The 20453-nt window shown below is 43.5% G+C and overlaps 1 protein-coding gene across 1 annotated transcript; it reads right to left on the bottom strand.

Moving 5' to 3' along the window:
• Positions 1 to 4331: 4331 nt before the first annotated feature.
• On the bottom strand, positions 4332 to 15904 carry LOC128136064 (myotubularin-related protein 12-like). Its single transcript, XM_052775149.1, has 6 exons — positions 15820 to 15904; positions 15278 to 15387; positions 14357 to 14524; positions 13275 to 13436; positions 11469 to 11696; positions 4332 to 4726 (listed from the first exon to the last, which is right to left on the bottom strand). The coding sequence occupies exons 1-6, from the start codon at positions 15902 to 15904 to the stop codon at positions 4361 to 4363; spliced, it is 1119 nt and encodes a 372-aa protein (XP_052631109.1). The 3' UTR covers positions 4332 to 4360.
• Positions 15905 to 20453: the final 4549 nt, after the last annotated feature.

Below are 20453 nucleotides of genomic sequence, written 5' to 3'. Positions count from 1 at the left end.
TTTTTTTTTTGCATTAAGAGAAAACTGGGATGCCTGATCTGACTGTAAATGAGCAGATTTTCCTATTTGGGAGATGCATTGCTTTTAGCCTGAAAACTGCAGATTTGAATCATGCCTGAGCTGCAGGTACAGGGGTTTTAGTTTCATTCTCTCACCCTTATTTCCTTAGTAACCACATGGGACAGCTAATCAGTTTCCTCTCCACCCACCTGCACTAAAGCTTTGGTAACCAGTAGATGATTTTGATCATATTTGACAGAAATAGATTTCAAAAGTTATTAGATTCCAACAGGCAGTCTGGAGACTATATGGCCTGGCTGAGCATAGTCATGTCCATTTACTTGGTCCCCCAGGAACCGAGATACTAAATTTGGCTTGTCCAGCAAGTTAGTAGCAATGACAAATCTATTAACTGCTGATACAGCACATGACTTAAGAACAGAAAGGAGATGGAGGGAGGGAAGACCGAAGATGCTATGGTATGAGCGAGGGTAGGAAATGCCAGAAGAAAGGACGAAGTTGAGGGAACTGTGGTATGGCTGGACAAGACATCATCATGGGAAATCAGTTGTCATAGTTCTGCTGTTCACAAAATAAATTAACAAATGCACTTCCTAGGTAAATGTTATCTGCCTGCTTTAAGCATCCAGGCAAAACATTAAGGGAAATACCTAGTTCATTTTACTGGATTACTGAAATGAAAAAAACCTGAGAAACCAAATGCCCACTGGAAGTGGAGTAACAGGCCGCAAGCGAGCAACAGCATTTTACTGTTCCACAGGGTTTCCACAAGAGGACAAGGCTTCACAGTAGTTCAAAAAATGGCAGCATCAAGCATCCCTTGCCCATACAAACACTTGCAGTCCTCTATTAACCTCTTCTCAGCTTCTGTAACAAGTTTAAAACTGACACTTTAAAGTCAAACTTACCTCCCAAGCAAGCCTCTCTGGGACTCAGAACTGTTTGCAGACTCTACCACATTCTTCTAACACAGCCTGAACAGCCTCATTTCTATTCCCTTTGTATTCAATGTGGAGGTGCCCTCCCCAGAAAATTGTTTCTCCAGCTCAACTTTTCAAGTGCATACTGCACAGTAAATAATGCATATGAAGTTTCCAGCTAAAGACTAGAATAAAGGTAATCTCTGGTGTGACAAAAGTAACCTATCGTAAGACATCCACTACAGAAAGTATACTACTACCTGCTGAAGAAGTTATGCTTCCATGCTTTGAGCATGAATAGAAAAAGCTTTAGCTGGAGCGAGAGATCAGGAGGCCAAGTTGGCTGTAAGTACCTTTATAAAGTACACGTTTGCATTCCAATATGGTACACATCAATGGCTGAACATTTTCACTACAGTGAATGCAGTCTTAAATCAAAGCCAAGCAGTCAAAGTACACTCACTGATCTTTAGAAGATGTGGGTGAGGCAGAGGCACACCTTGTGTTACAACATGACCCGGCACTTCACAGCTGCTGCATAAGCTATTACTATATGAGACTTCAAGACCAAGTCTGTCAGAGTCTTGTAGCATTCTCTTTCGGAAATATCCAAAGTGGCATAATTTTTGAAGGTGTGATTTGTGCTAGTGCTGTTTTCATGAAGATGCTAGTAACTTGTAATCTCTGGAAAAAAAATTATGTTTTTCATTTGTACTCTACGGTTTACTGTGACAATCTCCCAATCCATGCTCAATACACATTTGGTTTGAGAAATACTCCGCTGCAGTAATTTCAAGAAGTTGATTAGTTTAAGAACAATGCTCCCCCTTGAAATGGGGGAAAGACAAGTACATTGCTAAGACTGAAATAAACAGTGTTTAATAAACCCCCAAACACTGACATTCAGCAGACACTTTCTAGACCACCTTAGTAACTTCCCATAGTCATCCTACTACATCACGCTGAACTTTCCTCTTTCCTGAACTGATAGCACCTCTCCAATAAGCATAGCCAGGTCAAAACTGCACAGTTTCCTCCCCATTACAGTCTGTAAATACCCAGTGTATAACTAGAAAAGCCTTGTCACCACAGATTATCAAGTTTGCTATGATTTAAAGCATCATTTGCAAAATATGAGCTTAAACATACATTCTCATTTCAGTACAAATATGTCAAAGTATATTTTATTGACACTCTCCAAACAGCCCACTAGAGAGAAATAACAGTATTAACAAAAAAAACCAACAAAAAAACAACAAACCAACAACCATTAAAGCTTCTAGCTTGCATTCAGTGTAAAAACTCGGAGATATAATATTTTTACTCCAAGCTTCTGTTTAAGTACATTTCCAATCCCACAGAGCAGAAAACCAATAACAATGGTATTTACTCTACATTAGAAGTGTTCCCATGTTCAATTCCATATATATGTTTCTCCTCTATATAAACTTCTGATAACTTAGGTACAAATAAGATGTCCAACATCTGTTCTTTAATATAAATATGTAATCTTCATGACTGAAACAACACAACAGTTTGATCAAAAATATAGAGAAATCAATTTAATATTTTAATATTTTTTCTAATGGAAGTGTTTAAAAAACCCTTGAATGATAGAATGATAGGCATCTCTTCCCCATAAAAATGCATCGCTCATTCAACATGCAAAGTATTATTGCATACATGAGTCACTTGAATTACAATAATAAAGTCTGAAGGACATGTATGGACAGCCCATTCTAGCAAGTGCTAGCTGTAAGATCATATGTATCACAGAAGAAAGCGTAAGTACCAGTGCATTTTTAAATAAAATGCTACAAACTCAAGTATTGTCCTCACACTACTAAGACTTAAGGCAATCAAGAGTCAAGAAGCTTCAGTTTGGCAGAGTTGCATTAAGCTCTCCCCCTTGCCCCATTAATACATTTATTTTAACATATTAATTTATTTTGAGGTCTGCTGATAAATTTTTGCTATACATATTAACTACAATTCAGTGTGAAGTGACCCATTTTAATATACCTGACTACACTGAGCTGATCCAATTTAAGCACCAGTTTCTCCACCATCTGAATTTTCCAGCATGGATTTCTAAATTGGTATGAAAATAGAGAAAATATTCAGTGTCCACCCTCTCACTGTAACCGATCTTATGACTTGCATCCATTCTTGGGGTATTCTAGAATTTAAGGGTTCAAAATAGATTTGACAGTCAAATAATATTCAACTTTACAAAGGATGATTATTTGCAGTAAAAATACTTTGTGTATGTTTATACATACAGTAGATCGAAGTCAACAGGCATTTTTTGATGGCTTTTTTCACTGAGGTACTGTTATAACATCCAGCAACAGGATGCAAGTGTTCATATGGTATGAACGTCACATTCATAAGCTGTACCACCAACTCATGACAAGTGGCAACAGACTGCAAATCCAGCTTCACTGTAGGATTACAGAAAAAAAGTCTTCCCTTCTATGTGGAGGGTTTCAGTGCAAGCTACAGAAAGCTTCAAAGGCAACTGGCATAAATGGGGAAGTCAGAATGAAAATCTCACTCTATTAAAAGGAGAAAAAAATACTCATGGCAAATTAGAGTCTCACAGTCAGGCCATTTCTTACAATTAACAGCAAACATTTAGGACTTAATATTCCAAGGCAGCAAGGGCATGTAGCACAGCAGCCACACAATAAGACTTGAAATATGTGGTTAAGCTCTTGCATCTGATCCTTAAGATAAGCACATGCACAGGCTTAGAGCAGCCAAGCTGCTATTATGATACCATGCAGGGTGAAGTTCTGCAAGCCAAAAGATTAACACTGTCAGAAAAGATGAGGTTGACAAGCACATGACTTCAGTTGATGCCACAGTAGACAGAAAACCCCTGGTGACCACAAGTTTATTCCTCAGCTGTAAAAAGCTTATTTTTAAATGCACATTTAGTTGCACCTTCCCCTGTTTATTTTACATGGGGGGAGAATGCAGATGCATTAACAGTTCCTAGTCACAGTACTTCCAATCTTAGTATTCTTAACATAAGGGGAAGAGAGTTTATGTTAAAATAGTGATTGTTGCTGTATGTATTTAGTATTCCACCTTTACATCAGAAAAGAATGTGGTGTTTTTTTTTTTTTTTAACAAAGTTTCCATATGGCTACTCCAGCCTAGACTTCTGTTTTTATTACACCTATGCTAAAAATGTGTTTCTGCAATAAATACTGTTAAGAGTGAAATGGAAGTTCAAAATATGCTCAGTTAATCATGGCAAATAGTTCTTTCCAACCAAGTTTCTTTTTTTAACCTAACAAACCCATTAAACAGGCTGCAGATGCTTGATCGAGTTCCTTATATTAGGATACAGCACAACATTTAAAACTCAGCTTAGCCACATACAATTCATACTTTAATTTATATACACTTTATGACATATCACCACTTAGATCAACAAATTCATCATCCCTCTTGACCAAGTCATCTTCATCTTCCAAGTCTTTCCAGGTGCTAGTGTGTAAAGCTGGTTTGATAGACTGTCTCTGAAGTAAAGCAAATGGAAACAAGGATGACAAACAGGCAGAATTTCTCAGCATTGGAACAGCATGTATGTCTCCGGAAATAGCTTGACTATGTTCTTCATTCATTTTCACCTGCAAGCTTTGCACTTTCTCCATCAAGTCCAAAATCTTGGCAGCTGTGACTATTGTACCATCACCATGAAGCTGGGCCTCAGGAATCCATCGTAAATACCGTTGTGCCCAGACTTTGATTTCAGGGTGTATTGGGTCTGGCTGAGATGGAGTTAATACTCCCCATAGCAGCCCTCATAGCACTGTGCTCTGCATCAGTAGCTAGAAAGGTGTTGATAACACACCAGTGTTTTGGCTACTGCTGAGCAGTGCTGGCACAGCATCAAGGCTGTCTCTCCAACATTTTTGCCCCCCCCTCAACGGCGGGCTGGGGCAGGGCGAGATCTCAGGAGGGGACATAACCAGGACAGCTGACCTAAACTAACCAAACAGATATTCCATACCACATGACGTCAGCTCAGCTATAAAAGCTAAGTAAAGGGAGACGGAAGGGGGGCATTTTTGTCTTCCGGAGCAACCACTACGCGTACTGAAGCCCTGCTTCCCAGGAAGTGGCTAGACATCGCCTGCTGATGGGAAGTAGAGAATAATATCATTTGTTTTTCTTTGCTTTCGCGCGCGACCTTGGCTTTCACTTTATTAAACTGTCCTTATCTTGACCCACGAGCCTTTTGTTATATTTTCTCCCCCCTGTCCAGCTGAGAAGGGGGAGTGATAGAGCAGCTTTGGTGGGCACCTGGCATCCAGCCAGGGTCAACCCACTACAGTCCTTTTTGGCGCCCGAACAGGGACAAGACAACGGCAGTTTTGCATTAAACGTGCCATAGCTAGTTATTAAGTGGCAAGCTCCTGTGCAGGTCACGGAGCTTGTTGGCTGCTTGCTTATCTCTACCTTGCTGAGTTTGGGAACATGGTAACGCAAATAATGGCTGTGTGCTTTGCCCTGGCACTGATGGCTTTGTTGTGCTGCGGGAGCTATCTTGTGGGGAGAATGAAGGAACTCAGGAACATGCTAATACAAATAATATCTATGTGCTTTGTCCTGGCACTGATGGCTTTGCTGTGTTGTGGGAGCTATCTTGTGGAGGAGATGAGGGAACACATCTCCCTCTCCCTACCGGGCACTGATGTGAATGGTTTTATTATGCAGGCTCCTGAGGTCCTTGTTCACCCTTATGTGAGTTGTTCAGTACTAATAATTGATACTGGTGGTATATTAGGGGTATTGTGGAATCTGGTCTCGTCCTGGTATAAGAGAAGACATGTTTTGGGTGAGGCAATACTGAAATGTGCCCTCAAGCGACCGGTCCCTGGGTGGCAGGGTATATGGAAGGATTTGGGCAGATTCCTAGGACGGTTATCACCTCCCATAATCTGGGACTTTACACCTGAACAGGCAAGTAACCCTGGCAAACTGACGCGCCACCTGATAGAAGGGTGCCTTGCCTATCCCAATGAAAACCAGCAGCTTCTCGCACTGTACTGGGGCCTGGCCTATGCCTACCGAGCCATAGTTCAACACTCTCAGAGGACCACGGTTGAGGCAGGGACCCAGACTGCATCTGAGGACACCATGCTCGAGGCAGGGACCCAAACAACAACAACAACTACAGTAATTGCCCCAGTAGTGAAAAAGAAACAGTGGACAAGGAGATCAACAGGTCCATACCATCGATTAGTGAGGGAAGAAGAAGAAGAGGAGGAAAGGCTTAATCTAGAAGCTGGTCCTTCGACAAAGAAATTGGGGGAAGGAGTGAGAGAATTTAAAACAGGAAGCGGAAACTACCCGGTCCCTGACGTCCTCAGAACTTCGGGACTTGCGGAAAGACTACAGCCGCCAGCCAGGTGAGCGGATTGCTGCCTGGCTGCTCCGATGCTGGGATAACGGGGCCGACAGTCAGCAATTGGAAGGCAAGGAAGCCCAACAGCTGGGATCCCTTGCTAGAAACCGGGGAATTGAAAGAGGAATTGGAAAAGAGGCAGCAATTTGCAGTCTCTGGAGACGGCTCCTTTCAAGTGTGAGGGCAAGATATCCATTCAAGGAAGATCTTGTGAATTCCTCAGAAAAGTGGACTACCGCAGATGAAGGCATCCAGTACCTGAGGGAGTTAGCAGTGCTGGAAGTCATCTACAGTGATCTAGATGATGAGGAAGTCTCAAAAGATCCAGAGGATGTCCTGTGCACACGGGCCATGTGGAGAAAGGTGATTCAAGGTGCCCCAGTGTCATATTCTAGCAGCTTGGCAGCAATGTATTGCCCAGATATGGAAACACCAACTCTGGAGAAAGTGTCGTCTTGGCTCCAAAACTTTGAAGAAAATCTCTGTGTCTCCTCATCCCTACAGGACAGTGCCTTGGCTCTTAGGGACGCTCCAAGAAATCAGTCCTCTCCTGCCCCAGTCAGAGGGAAAGGGAGCCCAAGGCGTATGCCACGTGGTACACTCTGGTTCTTCCTGCGTGACAAAGGGGAGGACATGAGGAAGTGGGATGGTGAACCCACCTTTAAGCTGGAAGCCTGCGTACGTGAACTGAGAGGGAAGACAGCTCTTAAGAAGGGGTCACCCAAGAAGAAGGCTGTCAGTGTCGTTGCTGTAGAGGCCCAAGAAAGCAATCAGCGTTCCTCCAGGCATAGAAGAACTGAAACAACCTCTCTTGACTCTGGTGAGGGGACTTCTGGTCTGGCACCGCAAGGGTCAGACAGTGAATACTCTGATGAGGAACAGCAATAGAGGGTCCCTGCCTTTGGCCAGGAGGAGGAAAGGGATGACCGGATATACTGGACTGTGTGGATTCGATGGCCTGGCACATCAGACCCACAGAAGTATAAGGCTTTGGTAGACACTGGTGCACAGTGTACGCTGGTACCATCAGTGTACAGGGGCACAGAACCCATCTGGATCTCTGGAGTGACAGGGGGATGCCAGGAATTGACTGTATTGGAGGCTGAAGTGAGCTTGACAGGGGACAAGTGGGAAAAGCACCCCATCGTGACTGGCCCAGAGGCCCCTTGTATCCTTGGCATAGACTACCTCAAGAGAGGGTACTTCAAGGACCCAAAGGGGTACCGATGGGCTTTTGGTGTAGCCACTGTAAACGCAGAGAAGATCAAACAGCTGTCTACCCTGCCTGGCCTCTCGGAAGATCCCTTCATTGTGGGACTGCTGCAAGTTGAAGAACAGCAGGTGCCAATCGCTACCAGGATGGTGCACCGCCAGCAATATTGGACAAACCGAGACTCCCTGGCTCCCATCCATGAGCTGATCCATCAACTAGAGAGCCAAGGAGTCATCAGCAAGACTCATTCACCTTTTAATAGTCCTATATGGCCAGTGCGAAAGTCTGATGGAGGGTGGAGGTTAACAGTAGATTATCGCGGCCTGAATGAAGTGACACCACCACTGAGTGCTGCTGTACCAGACATGTTAGAGCTCCAGTATGAACTGGCATCAAAGGCAGCCACGTGGTATGCTACAATTGATATTGCCAATGCGTTTTTCTCCATTCCTTTGGCAGCAGAGTGCAGGCCACAGTTTGCTTTCACGTGGAGAAGTGTCCAATACACCTGGAATCGACTGCCCCAGGGGTAGAAGCACAGCCCTACCATTTGTCATGGACTAATCCAAACTGCACTGGAACAAGGCGATGCCCCTGAACATCTACAATACATAGATGACATCATCGTGTGGGGCAATGAGGCAGAAGAGGTGTTTGAGAAGGGAAAAAGAATAATTCAGATTCTTCTGAAAGCTGGTTTCGCCATAAAGAAAAGCAAGGTCAAGGGACCTGCACAGGAGATTCAGTTCTTGGGAATAAAATGGCAGGATGGACGCCATCATGTGCCTATGGATGTGGTTAACAAGATAGCAACTATGTCTCCACCAGCTAACAAGAAAGAAACACAAGCTTTCCTAGGCCTTGTGGGGTTCTGGAGAATGCATATTCCAGGTTATAGTCAGCTTGTTAGCCCTCTCTATCGAGTAACGCGGAAAAAGAACTATTTTGAATGGGGCCCTGAACAACAACAAGCCTTTGAGCATATCAGACAGGAAATAGCTCGTGCGGTAGCTCTTGGGCCTGTCCGGACAGGACCAGATGTACAAAATGTGCTCTACACTGCAGCTGGGGAGCATGGTCTCACCTGGAGCCTCTGGCAGAAAACACCAGGAGAAACCCGAGGTCGACCATTAGGGTTTTGGAGCCGGGGGTACCGAGGATCAGAAGCCCACTACACCCCGACTGAAAAAGAGATACTAGCAGCATATGAGGGGGTTTGAGCCGCTTCAGAAGTTGTTGGTACAGAAGCATATCTTCTCTTGGCACCACGATTGCCCGTGCTACACTGGATGTTCAAAGGAAACATCCCCTCTACACATCATGCAACCAGCGCTACATGGAGGAAGTGGATAGCATTGATCACGCAACGGGCTCGACTGGGGAAATCTAACCGCCTGGGAATTCTGGAAGAGATCATGGACTGGCCAGAAGGCAGAGATTTTGGAGCATCGCCTGAGGAGGTGGCTCGTGCCCAAGAGGCACCACCATATAATGAGTTATCAGAAGATGAAAGGTGTTATGCTTTGTTTACTGATGGATCCTGTCGTGTGATAGGGAACCATCGGAAGTGGAAAGCTGCTGTGTGGAGTCCCACACCACAAGTCGTTGAGGCCACTGAAGGAGAAGGCGAGTCAAGTCAGTTTGCAGAAGTGAAAGCCATCCAACTAGCCCTAGACATTGCTGAACGAGAAAAGTGGCTGGTACTCTATCTCTATACCGACTCCTGGATGGTGGCTAATGCCCTGTGGGGGTGGCTACAGCAGTGGAAGAAGACCAATTGGCAACGCAGGGGTAAACCCATCTGGGCAGCAGCACTGTGGCAGGACATTGCTGCCCGTGTAGAACACATGACTTTAAAGGTACGTCATGTAGATGCTCACATGCCCAAAAGCCGTGCCACTGAAGAACATCGAAATAATGAACAGGTAGACGAGGCTGCCAAAATAGAAGTAGCTCAGGTGGACCTGGACTGGGAGCATAAGGGTGAGCTATTTGTAGCTCGCTGGGCCCATGAGACATCGGGACATCTAGGGAGAGATGCAACATATAGGTGGGCTCGTGATCGAGGGGTGGACCTGACCATGGAGGCCATCACACAGGTCACTCATGAATGTGAAACATGTGCTGCAATCAAACGAGCCACCAGAGTAAAGTCTCCCTGGAACAGAGGGCGGTGGCTGGGCTTTCGATATGGCGAGGCCTGGCAAATTGACTACATTGGACCACTGCCACGAACACGCCAAGGCAAGCGCTACATACTCACGATGGTGGAAGCAACTACTGGTTGGCTAGAAACATATCCTGTAAACCATGCCACTGCCCAAAACACCATCTTAGGCCTTGAAAGGCAAATTTTATGGCGACATGGTACCCCGGAAAGAATTGAATCAGACAATGGGACTCATTTCCGAAATATCCTCATAAGCTCCTGGGCAAAGAAACACGGCATTGAGTGGGTGTACCACATCCCCTATCACCCGCAAACATCTGGAAAAATTGAGAGATATAACGGACTGTTGAAGACTATGTTGAGAGTGGTAGGCAGTGGGACATGGAAGCATTGGGATACAAATTTAGCAGAAGCCACTTGGCTAGTTAACACCAGAGGATCTGCTAACTGTCCTGGTCCTGCCCAAACAAAACCCCTACATACTGTGGGAGGAGATAAGGTCCCCGTAGTGCACATGGGGGAGTGGCTGGGGAAGGCGGTGTGGATTTCTCCTCCCATGGGAAAAGGCAAACCCATTCGTGGGATTGTCTTTGCTCAAGGACCTGGGTGTACTTGGTGGGTAATGCGGAAGGATGGGGAGACCCAGTGTGTGCCTCAAGGACATTTAACCTTGAGGGAAAAATAATCTGTGATGTGAGTTGTATGTTGTAGGAAGTAATGTAGCAGGAATGACCTGAACTGCAGAGGAGTGAACTTCGCAAGGAACCAGACAAGTGCATCGGTGACCCAAACCAAGGCGGTGTTGGTGCCCAACGATCGAACATACTGCTTCTCCTGTCCTGACCACTCATCTTGACGGATGGGGCCCAAGTCATAACCTGTGTGCGAACATCTGGAGGAGTGGAAGAAGCCCATGGAATATCTATCTCTTAAAGGACAGGGGATAGTAATTAATAAGAATGTATAAATCTGTATGTTGGGTATAAAAGTGGTTTAAGTATGTAGTTTCAGTTGTAAGTGTTGGTAAGAAGGGATTTCGGTAATGAGAATTAAATACAGTGGCGTGGTTAGAAGATATCTGTATTAAATTATGTGGGACCTGAGCATGACGCAAATGGTATGGAATAAGGGGTGGAGATTGTATTGGGTCTGGCTGAGATGGAGTTAATTCTCCCCATAGCAGCCCTCATAGCACTGTGCTCTGCATCAGTAGCTAGAAAGATGTTGATAACACACCAGTGTTTTGGCTACTGCTGAGCAGTGCTGGCACAGCATCAAGGCTGTCTCTCCAACATTTTTGCCCCCCCCTCAACGGCAGGCTGGGGCAGGGCGAGATCTTGGGAGGGGACATAACCAGGACAGCTGACCTAAACTAACCAAACAGATATTCCATACCACATGACGTCAGCTCAGCTATAAAAGCTAAGTAAAGGGAGACGGAAGGGGGGCATTTTTGTTTTCAGGAGCAACCACTACGCGTACTGAAGCCCTGCTTCCCAGGAAGTGGCTAGACATCACCTGCTGATGGGAAGTAGAGAATAACATCATTTGTTTTTCTTTGCTTTTGCGCGCGACCTTTGCTTTCACTTTATTAAACCGTCCTTATCTTGACCCACGAGCCTTTTGTTATATTTTCTCCCCCCTGTCCAGCTGAGAAGGGGGAGTGATAGAGCAGCTTTGGTGGGCACCTGGCATCCAGCCAGGGTCAACCCACTACACAGGGCCATCGATGCAAGGTAACAAAAGACCATGATAGTCAACAGGTTTACTATGCCAGCTATGATAAAATTCCCTGAAGCTATTAGGAGGTTCATCTAAAGAATTTATGAACTTGCCAATTCTTTTATGCAGAATGTTTTTAATTAAATGATCTGTTTCCTCCCTGAAAAATCCTCTCTTCAGGGAAGATTTTGTTTGTGTCAATGGTAAAGAAAGTTGCCATTGATGCTTTAAGAGGAAAGAAAAGAAAAATATACTGAGATAAATATTGATGGGACTTTAGAAAACATCTTAAAAGAAGAAAAACATAACTTGTATTCAGAAAATACTTACAAGCAACAAAGTCACTTAAACACAGCCACTGCTTTGTTATATAGTCTAAAACTGTTACTCTTCAATAGCTAATACACCAAATACTTCACACAGCATAATTAGTATTCCAAGATACCTTCCCTGCACTGTAACTACAGCAATGAAGTAACGATGAATAAAGTATTTTTCTTTGAAAAAGAAGAATTCTTTGCATGCATTCAAGTATTACAGATTTCCATGTTTAGTTTAAGCTAGCCACACAAGTGAAGGAGCACTTGATTTAGAAGTTTTTATCCAATGGTTCCTCATTACTTTCTACCACATAAGAGTTCCCTGATTAATGCTGTAGATCATACTGACAGTGTCTCACCTGAGAATGCTTTGTACAGAACAGAATTTAACCAACAAAACAGGGAGATTATAATCAAAAAAGGTTACCCCAAACAAAACTTTTCTTACTGAATTTGTGCTACTTTCCAGTAATGAGGTGGTCCACTCATAATCCTCCATACCCTGGACAGGTTGGGGGTTTTTTGTTGTTGGTTCCCCCTCCACCCACCCCTCAGTACAGGAAAGACATGGACCTGTTGGAGCGGGTCCAGAGGAGGGCCATGAAGATGATCAGAGGGATGGAACACCTCTCCTGTGGGGAAAGGCTGAGAGAGTTGGGGTTGTTCAGCCGGGAGAAGAGAAGGCTCCAAGGAGACCTTATTGCAGCCTTCCAGTACTTAAAGGGGGCTTATGAGAAAGATGGGGACAAACTTTTTAGTAGGGCCTGTAGCAATAAGACAAGGGGTAATGGTTTTAAACTAAAAGAGGGTAGATTCAGACTAGATATAAAGGAAGACATTTTTTATGATGAGGGTGGTGAAACACTGGAACAGGTTGCCCAGAGAGGCTGTAGATGCCCCATCCCTGGAAACATTCAAGGTCAGGCTGGACGGGGCTCTGAGCAACCTGACCTAGTTGAAGACATCCCTGCTCATTGCAGGGGGGTTGGACTAGATGACCTTTAAAGGTCCCTTCCAACCCAAACCATTCCATGATTCTAAAAATGCATGCACACACCCCAATTACACTCAAGACAAAATTAGGGAAGCAATTATAAGCCTGCTACGTATTTCAGTTAGGTACTCCATAGAACAACAAAATAAACTCACTTCAAACATGTCAGTGCAACTCACCTGGATGGTAAGTCCCATGAGGAAGTTACTACATTTGCACAAAAGTACGAAGAAAAAAAAAAAACCCACACAAACAAAAAAAACTTCAAAAAAGTTCACAGCTATGCACAGTAGCTGTAAAACAGTGATTTATAACTGAGGTGGGTGCAAATTGCATTCTTAACACCCAGGTGAGTCTGAGGTGTACATGTATTTTGTCAGTTAAAACTTTGCACCAATGCTTCCACTGTAAGTACATTTGAAGTATGACTGAGTTGTGCAAAATATATTTATCATTTCAAAAATACAAGTTAAGCAGCATATATCTTACTTTGAATCGTGCAGTTTTCCATTGACTTTTATCTGGTTTTGGCTTCTCTGCATAAAGAGGGCTGTTCAGGAAATCCTGGGCCTTGGGGTCAAACTGCACAGACCAGTCCCACACAGTAAGAAATCTGAAAGGACCGCTTTGTGTCTTGAGGCTTTCACCAGTCTGCCAAAACAAACAGGTCACAGTTAAGACTGCTAGAAAGGAATTCTGACCCAGTCAAGGTAAAATTAAAAAAACTGGTTTTTCATAGAAGAGGTCACAGAGTTGCAATGATACTCATGATTTCTATTTATTCAATAGTTGAACAACATTATTAGATGTGAGTACAGACATGAAGGCTATCTATATAGTATTCTCTGTAACTTCAGACAGTATTTCATCTCAACAGTGCAATTAGCACCAAAAAAGCCTTTCACAGTTGAAAATGAGATTAAATAATCTGAGGAAAAAAACCAAAGTTTTGAAAATCAGGCAGTAGATAGACACTTGAATTCTTCAAACGCAGGGGGCAGGATTGTAGAATAAACCTCTCCAAACTTCAAAAGTTAATGCAGTTATGCAGTGCTACCAGTTTAAATTTTATGATCAGCACTTTATTTATATGCAAGACTGATCTTCACTATTTTTTTTAGACTGTGCAGCCTTGCAGAGGATACTCCCATTGCTTCCAGCTTCTTAGGCTAGAGAAAAGCATGAACCAAATGTAAATCAACATTCAGGAAATGTTGATTTTGGAATAAACAGAATATACTATACAAGAATTTTGTAGATAACTTATTATGCAGGACAGCAGGATATTCTTAAATTAAGGAGCTCCATTTTCATTGAAGAGCAATAAACATGAACCTATAGCCACACATTAGAAGTAATATATCCCTGAATTATTTTCCTTTTGTCATCATAAACTCCAAAGACCTGAACTTGACTCCTTATACCCAAAGTTGCACTCATTCACCCTTCAAGGTATCGCCCTTCAAATAAGCATGGAAAAAACATGCTTCTAGTGCTTTTTTGAGTGTTCCTTGCTTGTTGGTCAAACCTGTTCTCCAACACATTGCATCTACAAATTAACAAACCCTTACCATATTAGTGTCTTTTTGATGTTGCGAGTTGAAGAAGAAAGTGCTAAAAATAGGCACATAGAGGCTGTCTGACAAGACAGTTAAGTAAGTTTCTGTGAACTCAAATGCTGGAGGATACTGTTGTACCAACTGCCAAACACAATTTAGCAAGAGCAGAAAAACAGGAGCCTAAATAAAGAAAATATTGCATCAGTTTCAGAAAAAATATGTTCCGCAATGCTGACTATTTATTTTATAGTAATTAGCATCTCCAAATACAAATCTTAAGGACAGCAAATCTGGTGAACTACAGGACTGCTGCATATAACTTTGGCTGAACTCTGAAGTATCATCTGAGCTACCCTTGGCCAATTGTTGACAGAAGAGATGAACACTTTCTAACCTGAATTTGCACACATTAACTTTCTATGAAAGTTGCTGCTATGCAGCCTTTTAAAGTTGGCAAAGCAAAACTAGTTTATAGCAATTCTTGATCAGAACTAATCAGTTTACACTTATGATTTCCATTCTGTACAGCAATGTGATCTATTCCCAAAATACAAACAAAAATGGAGAAGTGAGACTGCAACATTTAGCAAGACAGTATAAAGTTAAACTCTAGATGTGACAAGAATATGCAATTCACTTGAGTGATTTCTACGGACACTACCATTTAACACAGTTTAAAAGGATAAAAGATACGTGTCTTTAAAAAGACTCGAAGATTGAATGGGAAATTTTATATTTATTCTTTTTAGTTATAAAGACATTGCTGAACTCTAAACAGCAAAAATAGGGACACTACAAAACATCAACCCATAAAAGAAAACAAAATTAAAGATCCTCAGAGTAATTAGAACTTCTGGACTGACATCTAAATTCCTCCTTATGCTGAGTAAGCTTTTAAATAGTATGTAAGGAAAGCAATAAAAAAAAAAATACTTCTTCTTTGTCACTTTTATGTAAGTGGTTACAACAATCCAAAAAGCCATGTCCTCCAATTACCCACTCCTGAATAAGGCTCTGAAACCCTGACTTTGTATTGCTGTATGTCGTGGTTTCAGCCCAGCCGGTAACAAAGGACCACGCAGCCGCTCGCTCACTCCTCCCGCCCCCCTCCGGTGGGATAGGGAGGAGACGGAGGAGAGAAAAGAAAAAAAACCTGGAACCTCGAGGGTTGAGATAAGGGCAGTTTACTGGGACAACACAAAAAAAAGTTACAACAACAACAACGGTACTAATGAAAGAATATACAAAAAGAGTGATGCACAGTGCAACTGCTCACCACCCGGAACCCGGCGCTCCGCCACCGAAAGTCGAGAGCCCTCCCCCCGGCCCGCTCCCCATTTATATACTGAGCATGATGTCACATGGTATGGAATAGCTCCTTGGCTAGTTCAGGTCGGCTGCCCCGGCTATGCCCCCCACCTCCCAGGTTCCTGTAAAAATTAACTCTATCCCAGCTGAACCCAGGACACTGTACAAATCCATAATCACTTGAACAAGACTGGAGATTACACAGCACAAATCAGTAGCACTTTCTTCTACAGTAGAGAACAGAAACCACATTGTCTACTAAGCCATTCCTAAAACTTTGGGTAAGAAAGCAAAGTATTGCTAGCTTCACATAAACAAACAAAACTGTATTTCAAGCTCAGAGAAGCTCACAATTTCTTACAAATGTTATACCATCAGAGAGAATTTAATCCATGTTTCCAATACTTCTTTTTGTGAAAACTTAAGGTTTCTTGTATGCTTATACTAGGATAATACTTTGACAATAAAACAGCAAAAAGCTGTCATGGTTTAACCCCAGCCAGCAACTAAGCACCACACAGCCGCTCACTCACTCCCCGCCACCCAGTGGGATGGGGGAGAGAATCAGAAGGAAAAAGGTAAAACTTGTGGGCTGAGATAAGAACAGTTTAGTAGAACAGAAAGGAAGAAAATAATAATGATAACAATAACAATAATAAAATGACAATAACAATAATAAAAGAATTGGAATATACAAAACCAGTGATGCACAATGCAATTGCTTACCACCCGCCAACCGACACCAGTTAGTTCCCGAGCAGCAATTGCCCCCAGTTTATATACTAGACGTGACGTCACATGGTATGGCATACCCGGTTGGCCAGTTTGGGTCAGCTGTCCTAGCTGTGTCCCCTCCCAACTTCTTGTGCCCCTCCAGCCTTCTTGCTGGCTGGGCATGAGAAGCTGAAAAATCCTTGACTTAGTCTAAACATTACTTAGCAACAACTGAGAACATCAGTGTGTTATCAACATTCTTCTCATACTGAACCCAAAACATAACACTATACTGATAGCATATCACCATACATTTCATGTGGTTTGTTCAGACTTTTATGGTTTTAATATTTTGTATCTTCTATGAAAATTGGTTTGCTGCTAGGTGACTGTGCAAGTGAGATTTGATAAATGATCATATATTAACATTATGGTTGAAACAATAGACAAAGGGTAACCGGGGAGATAATTACAAAGTCTAGTCAAGTGATTAACTAGCAATTATTCATAAGTTTTGCAGTTCTTGGCTCTTATGACTAGATGTTCCTGTACGCTAGATGAGAACAATGTTGAAACTGACCACATGTGATTGAAACTGCGTTAAGCTTCAAGATCAAAGAACAAGGACAAGAATAAAGACTTCAAGGACAGCCAGCAAGAACTTCAAATGGGTCGGTGGTCGCAAAAGCAGCCCTTCGACTCAAATGGATCCTTCATTGCGCATGATTTTATGTATATGTATACTAACCTGATTAATATGCAATTAGTTATTCTATATAACCTGTTAGTGCTACAGCTGTGGTATGCACGCTAGGTGGAACTATCCCCCGTGCATCCAGCGCTGCAATAAAGAATGCCTGCTTTCTAAAACTCCAAAACAAGTCTTAGAGAGTTTCTTCGACCGGCTTTTCGGTATCAATACCAGCTACTGGAAAGAAAATTAACTCCATCCCAGCTGGAACCAGGACACAATTTCACAATTGATGTCAATTGCATATAAAGTTTATAATAATCAGGAGGAAGTGGAAGAAAAAGAAAAAGAATCCACAAAGCTAAAGGCAGAAGGACAAGATATCCCGATCCAATGTCGGGGAAGGTTTCGATATGATCCCAAGAGCGAGATTAAGACACAAACGAGGTCAAATGCCGTATACCCAGAAGAGCTTTTATTATCAAAAGTATCAAAAGTAGAAAATAGTAGCGATAGGATAGAATGGAAGAAAAGGCAGAAATCAAGCAAGCAGTCGGGATAGAGTTGCAAGGAGAGTCACCACCATGGATCCAGCGGCGTCCCGTTGGTCCTCAGTCTTCAGTTCTTCAGTGGTGGGTGCACACCACGGCTTGTCTCCACGGTTTTTTATAGGGCATATTTCGATGAGGTATGCACATACATATTGTTCATGCACTGTTCACATGCTGCAGGTTTCGTCTATCACATGACCTTCGCGTGATCAACACCAGAAACCAGTACCTTATCTCAAAGACTACAGTTTCCATGAGAATGGTAGTCTCCACATTCTTGCATGCTTCGTCGGCTCCAGCCCTGTTTCCTCTCCTGGATGCCTCAATGGCCTGGTAATCGTCCTTATGGACAGAGGAGTGTCCTGCTTAAACAGGCCATCTGTCGTGGTTTAACCCCAGCCAGCAACTAAGCACCACGCAGCCACTCACTCACTCCTCCCCCACCCAGTGGGATGGGGGAGAAAATCGGGAAAAGAAGCAAAACCCGTGGGTTGAGATAGGAACGGTTTAATAGAACAGAAAAGAAGAAACTAATAATGATAATGATAACACTAATAAAATGACAACAACAATAATAAAAGGATTGGAATGTACAAATGATGCACAGTGCAATTGCTCACCACCCGCCGATCAACACCCAGCTAGTCCCCGAGCTGCGATTCCCCGCCCCCACTCCCCAGTTCCTAAACTAGATGGGACGTCACATGGTATGGAATACCCTGTTGGCCACTTTGGGTCAGGTGCCCTGGCTGTGTCCTGTGCCAACTTCTTGTGCCCCTCTAGCTTTCTCGCTGGCTGGGCATGAGAAGCTGAAAAATCCTTGACTTTAGTCTAAACACTACTTATCAACAACTGAAAACATCATTGTTATCAACATTCTTCGCATACTGAACTCAAAAACATAGCACTGTACCAGCTACTAGGAAGACAATTAACTCTATCCCAGCTGAAACCAGGACAGTATCCACCCTTTATTCTATACCATTGACGTCATGCTCAGTTCCCATACCTTTAGTTACATCCTGGTCAATCATTATCACCTTTTCCATCCCTTTGAGACAAATGAACAATGAGATATATATGTATATATGTATATATGTATACACACACAGAGATATCATTCCTTTAGTTTATGGGTTACGTTCATAAAATGTTCGTTGAGTTCATTTAGTTCCCGACTCTGGGCTCCATCTGTCATACCAGCCTTTCTGGGCAGGAGGGATGGTGCAAAGTCCTCTCAGTCGGTAGAGCAGGATTGGGCTTCAGTGCGGTGTGACGAGCAGGTGACATTGGGCGCAGCAGGAGGATGGTGTGCACCGCTGGATTGTTGCATGCTGGAGTCAGTTCTGGTTCCATCACTACTGCGCTTTGCTCAGTTTTATCACAGTTCTTTTCTTGCTTGATCTAAGTGATTCTTACTATAGTACTATGGATATAGCATATAACAATTATAGTAAGGATAACATACAGTAGCAGGGTTATATAGCAACTAATATCATACAGTTTAATTCTGGCTATTCTCACCTAAAATCAAACCCCCTTGAGGCACACATCGGACTTCCCCATCTTTTCGCATCACCCACCAAGTGCACCCAGGTCCTTGAGCAAAAGCAATCCCATGAATGGGTTTACCTTTGCCTGAGGCAGGAGTAACCCAGACTGTCTTCCCTAGCATATTTTTTATGTGCACTACAGGGACTTTAATCCCTTCTACAGTATGTAAAAATTCTGACTGGGCAGGGCCACCCCGATTGGCAGATCCTCTGGTGTTGACTAACCAAGTGGCTTTTGCTAAATGTGTATCCCAATGTTTGAAGGTTCCACCCCCCCCATTGCTCTCAATGTAGTCTTTAACAGTCCATTGTATCGTTCAATTTTCCCAGAGGCTGGTGCATGATAGGGGATATGATACACCCACTCAATGCCATGCTCTTTGGCCCAGGTGTCTATGAGGTTGTTTCGGAAATGAGTCCCAATGTCTGACTCAATTCTTTCTGGGGTGCCATGTCGCCACAAGACCTGCTTTTCGAGGCCCAGGATAGTGTTCCGGGTGGTGGCATGGGGTACAGAATATGTTTCCAGCCACCCGGTAGTTGCTTCCACCATTGTAAGCACATGGCGCTTGCCTTGGCGAGTTTGTGGGAGTGTGATATAGTCAATCTGCCAGGCCTCCCCATATTTATATTTCAGCCATCGCCCTCCATACCACAGGGGCTTTAACCGCTTGGCTTGCTTAATTGCAGCACATGTTTCACATTCATGGATAACCTGTGCGATAGTGTCCATGTTCAGGTCCACCCCTCGATCACGAGCCCATCTATATGTTGCATCTCTTCCCTGATGGCCTGAGGTGTCATGGGCCCACTGAGCCACAAATAGTTCACCCTTATGTTGCCAGTCCAGGTCCACCTGAGACACTTCACTCTTGGCAGCCTGATCCACCTGCTGGTTGTTCTGATGTTCTTCAGTGGCCCAACTCTTGGGCATGTGAGCATCTACATGACGTACTTTTACAACCCGATTCTCTAGCCGGGACGCAATATCTTGCCACAGTGCGGCAGCCCAAATGGGTTTGCATCTGCGCTACCAGTTGCTCTTCTTCCATTGCTGTAGCCACCCCCACAGGGCATTTGCCACCATCCATGAGTCAGTATAGAGATAGAGCACTGGCCACTTCTCTCTTTCAGCAATGTCTAACGCTAGCTGGATGGCTTTCACCTCTGCAAAGTGACTCGATTCACCTTCTCCTTCAGCAGTTTCTGCGACTTGTCGTGTAGGACTCCATACAGCAGCCTTCCACCTCCGATGCTTTCCCACAATGCAACAGGACCCATCAGTGAACAGG

Source organism: Harpia harpyja, chromosome W, assembly GCF_026419915.1.
Source record: "Harpia harpyja isolate bHarHar1 chromosome W, bHarHar1 primary haplotype, whole genome shotgun sequence".
In the NCBI taxonomy this organism is placed as follows: Eukaryota; Metazoa; Chordata; class Aves; order Accipitriformes; family Accipitridae; genus Harpia; species Harpia harpyja.
The sequence above is the reverse complement of the archived record's forward strand: the minus strand, read 5'-3'. Positions and strand labels throughout refer to the sequence as shown.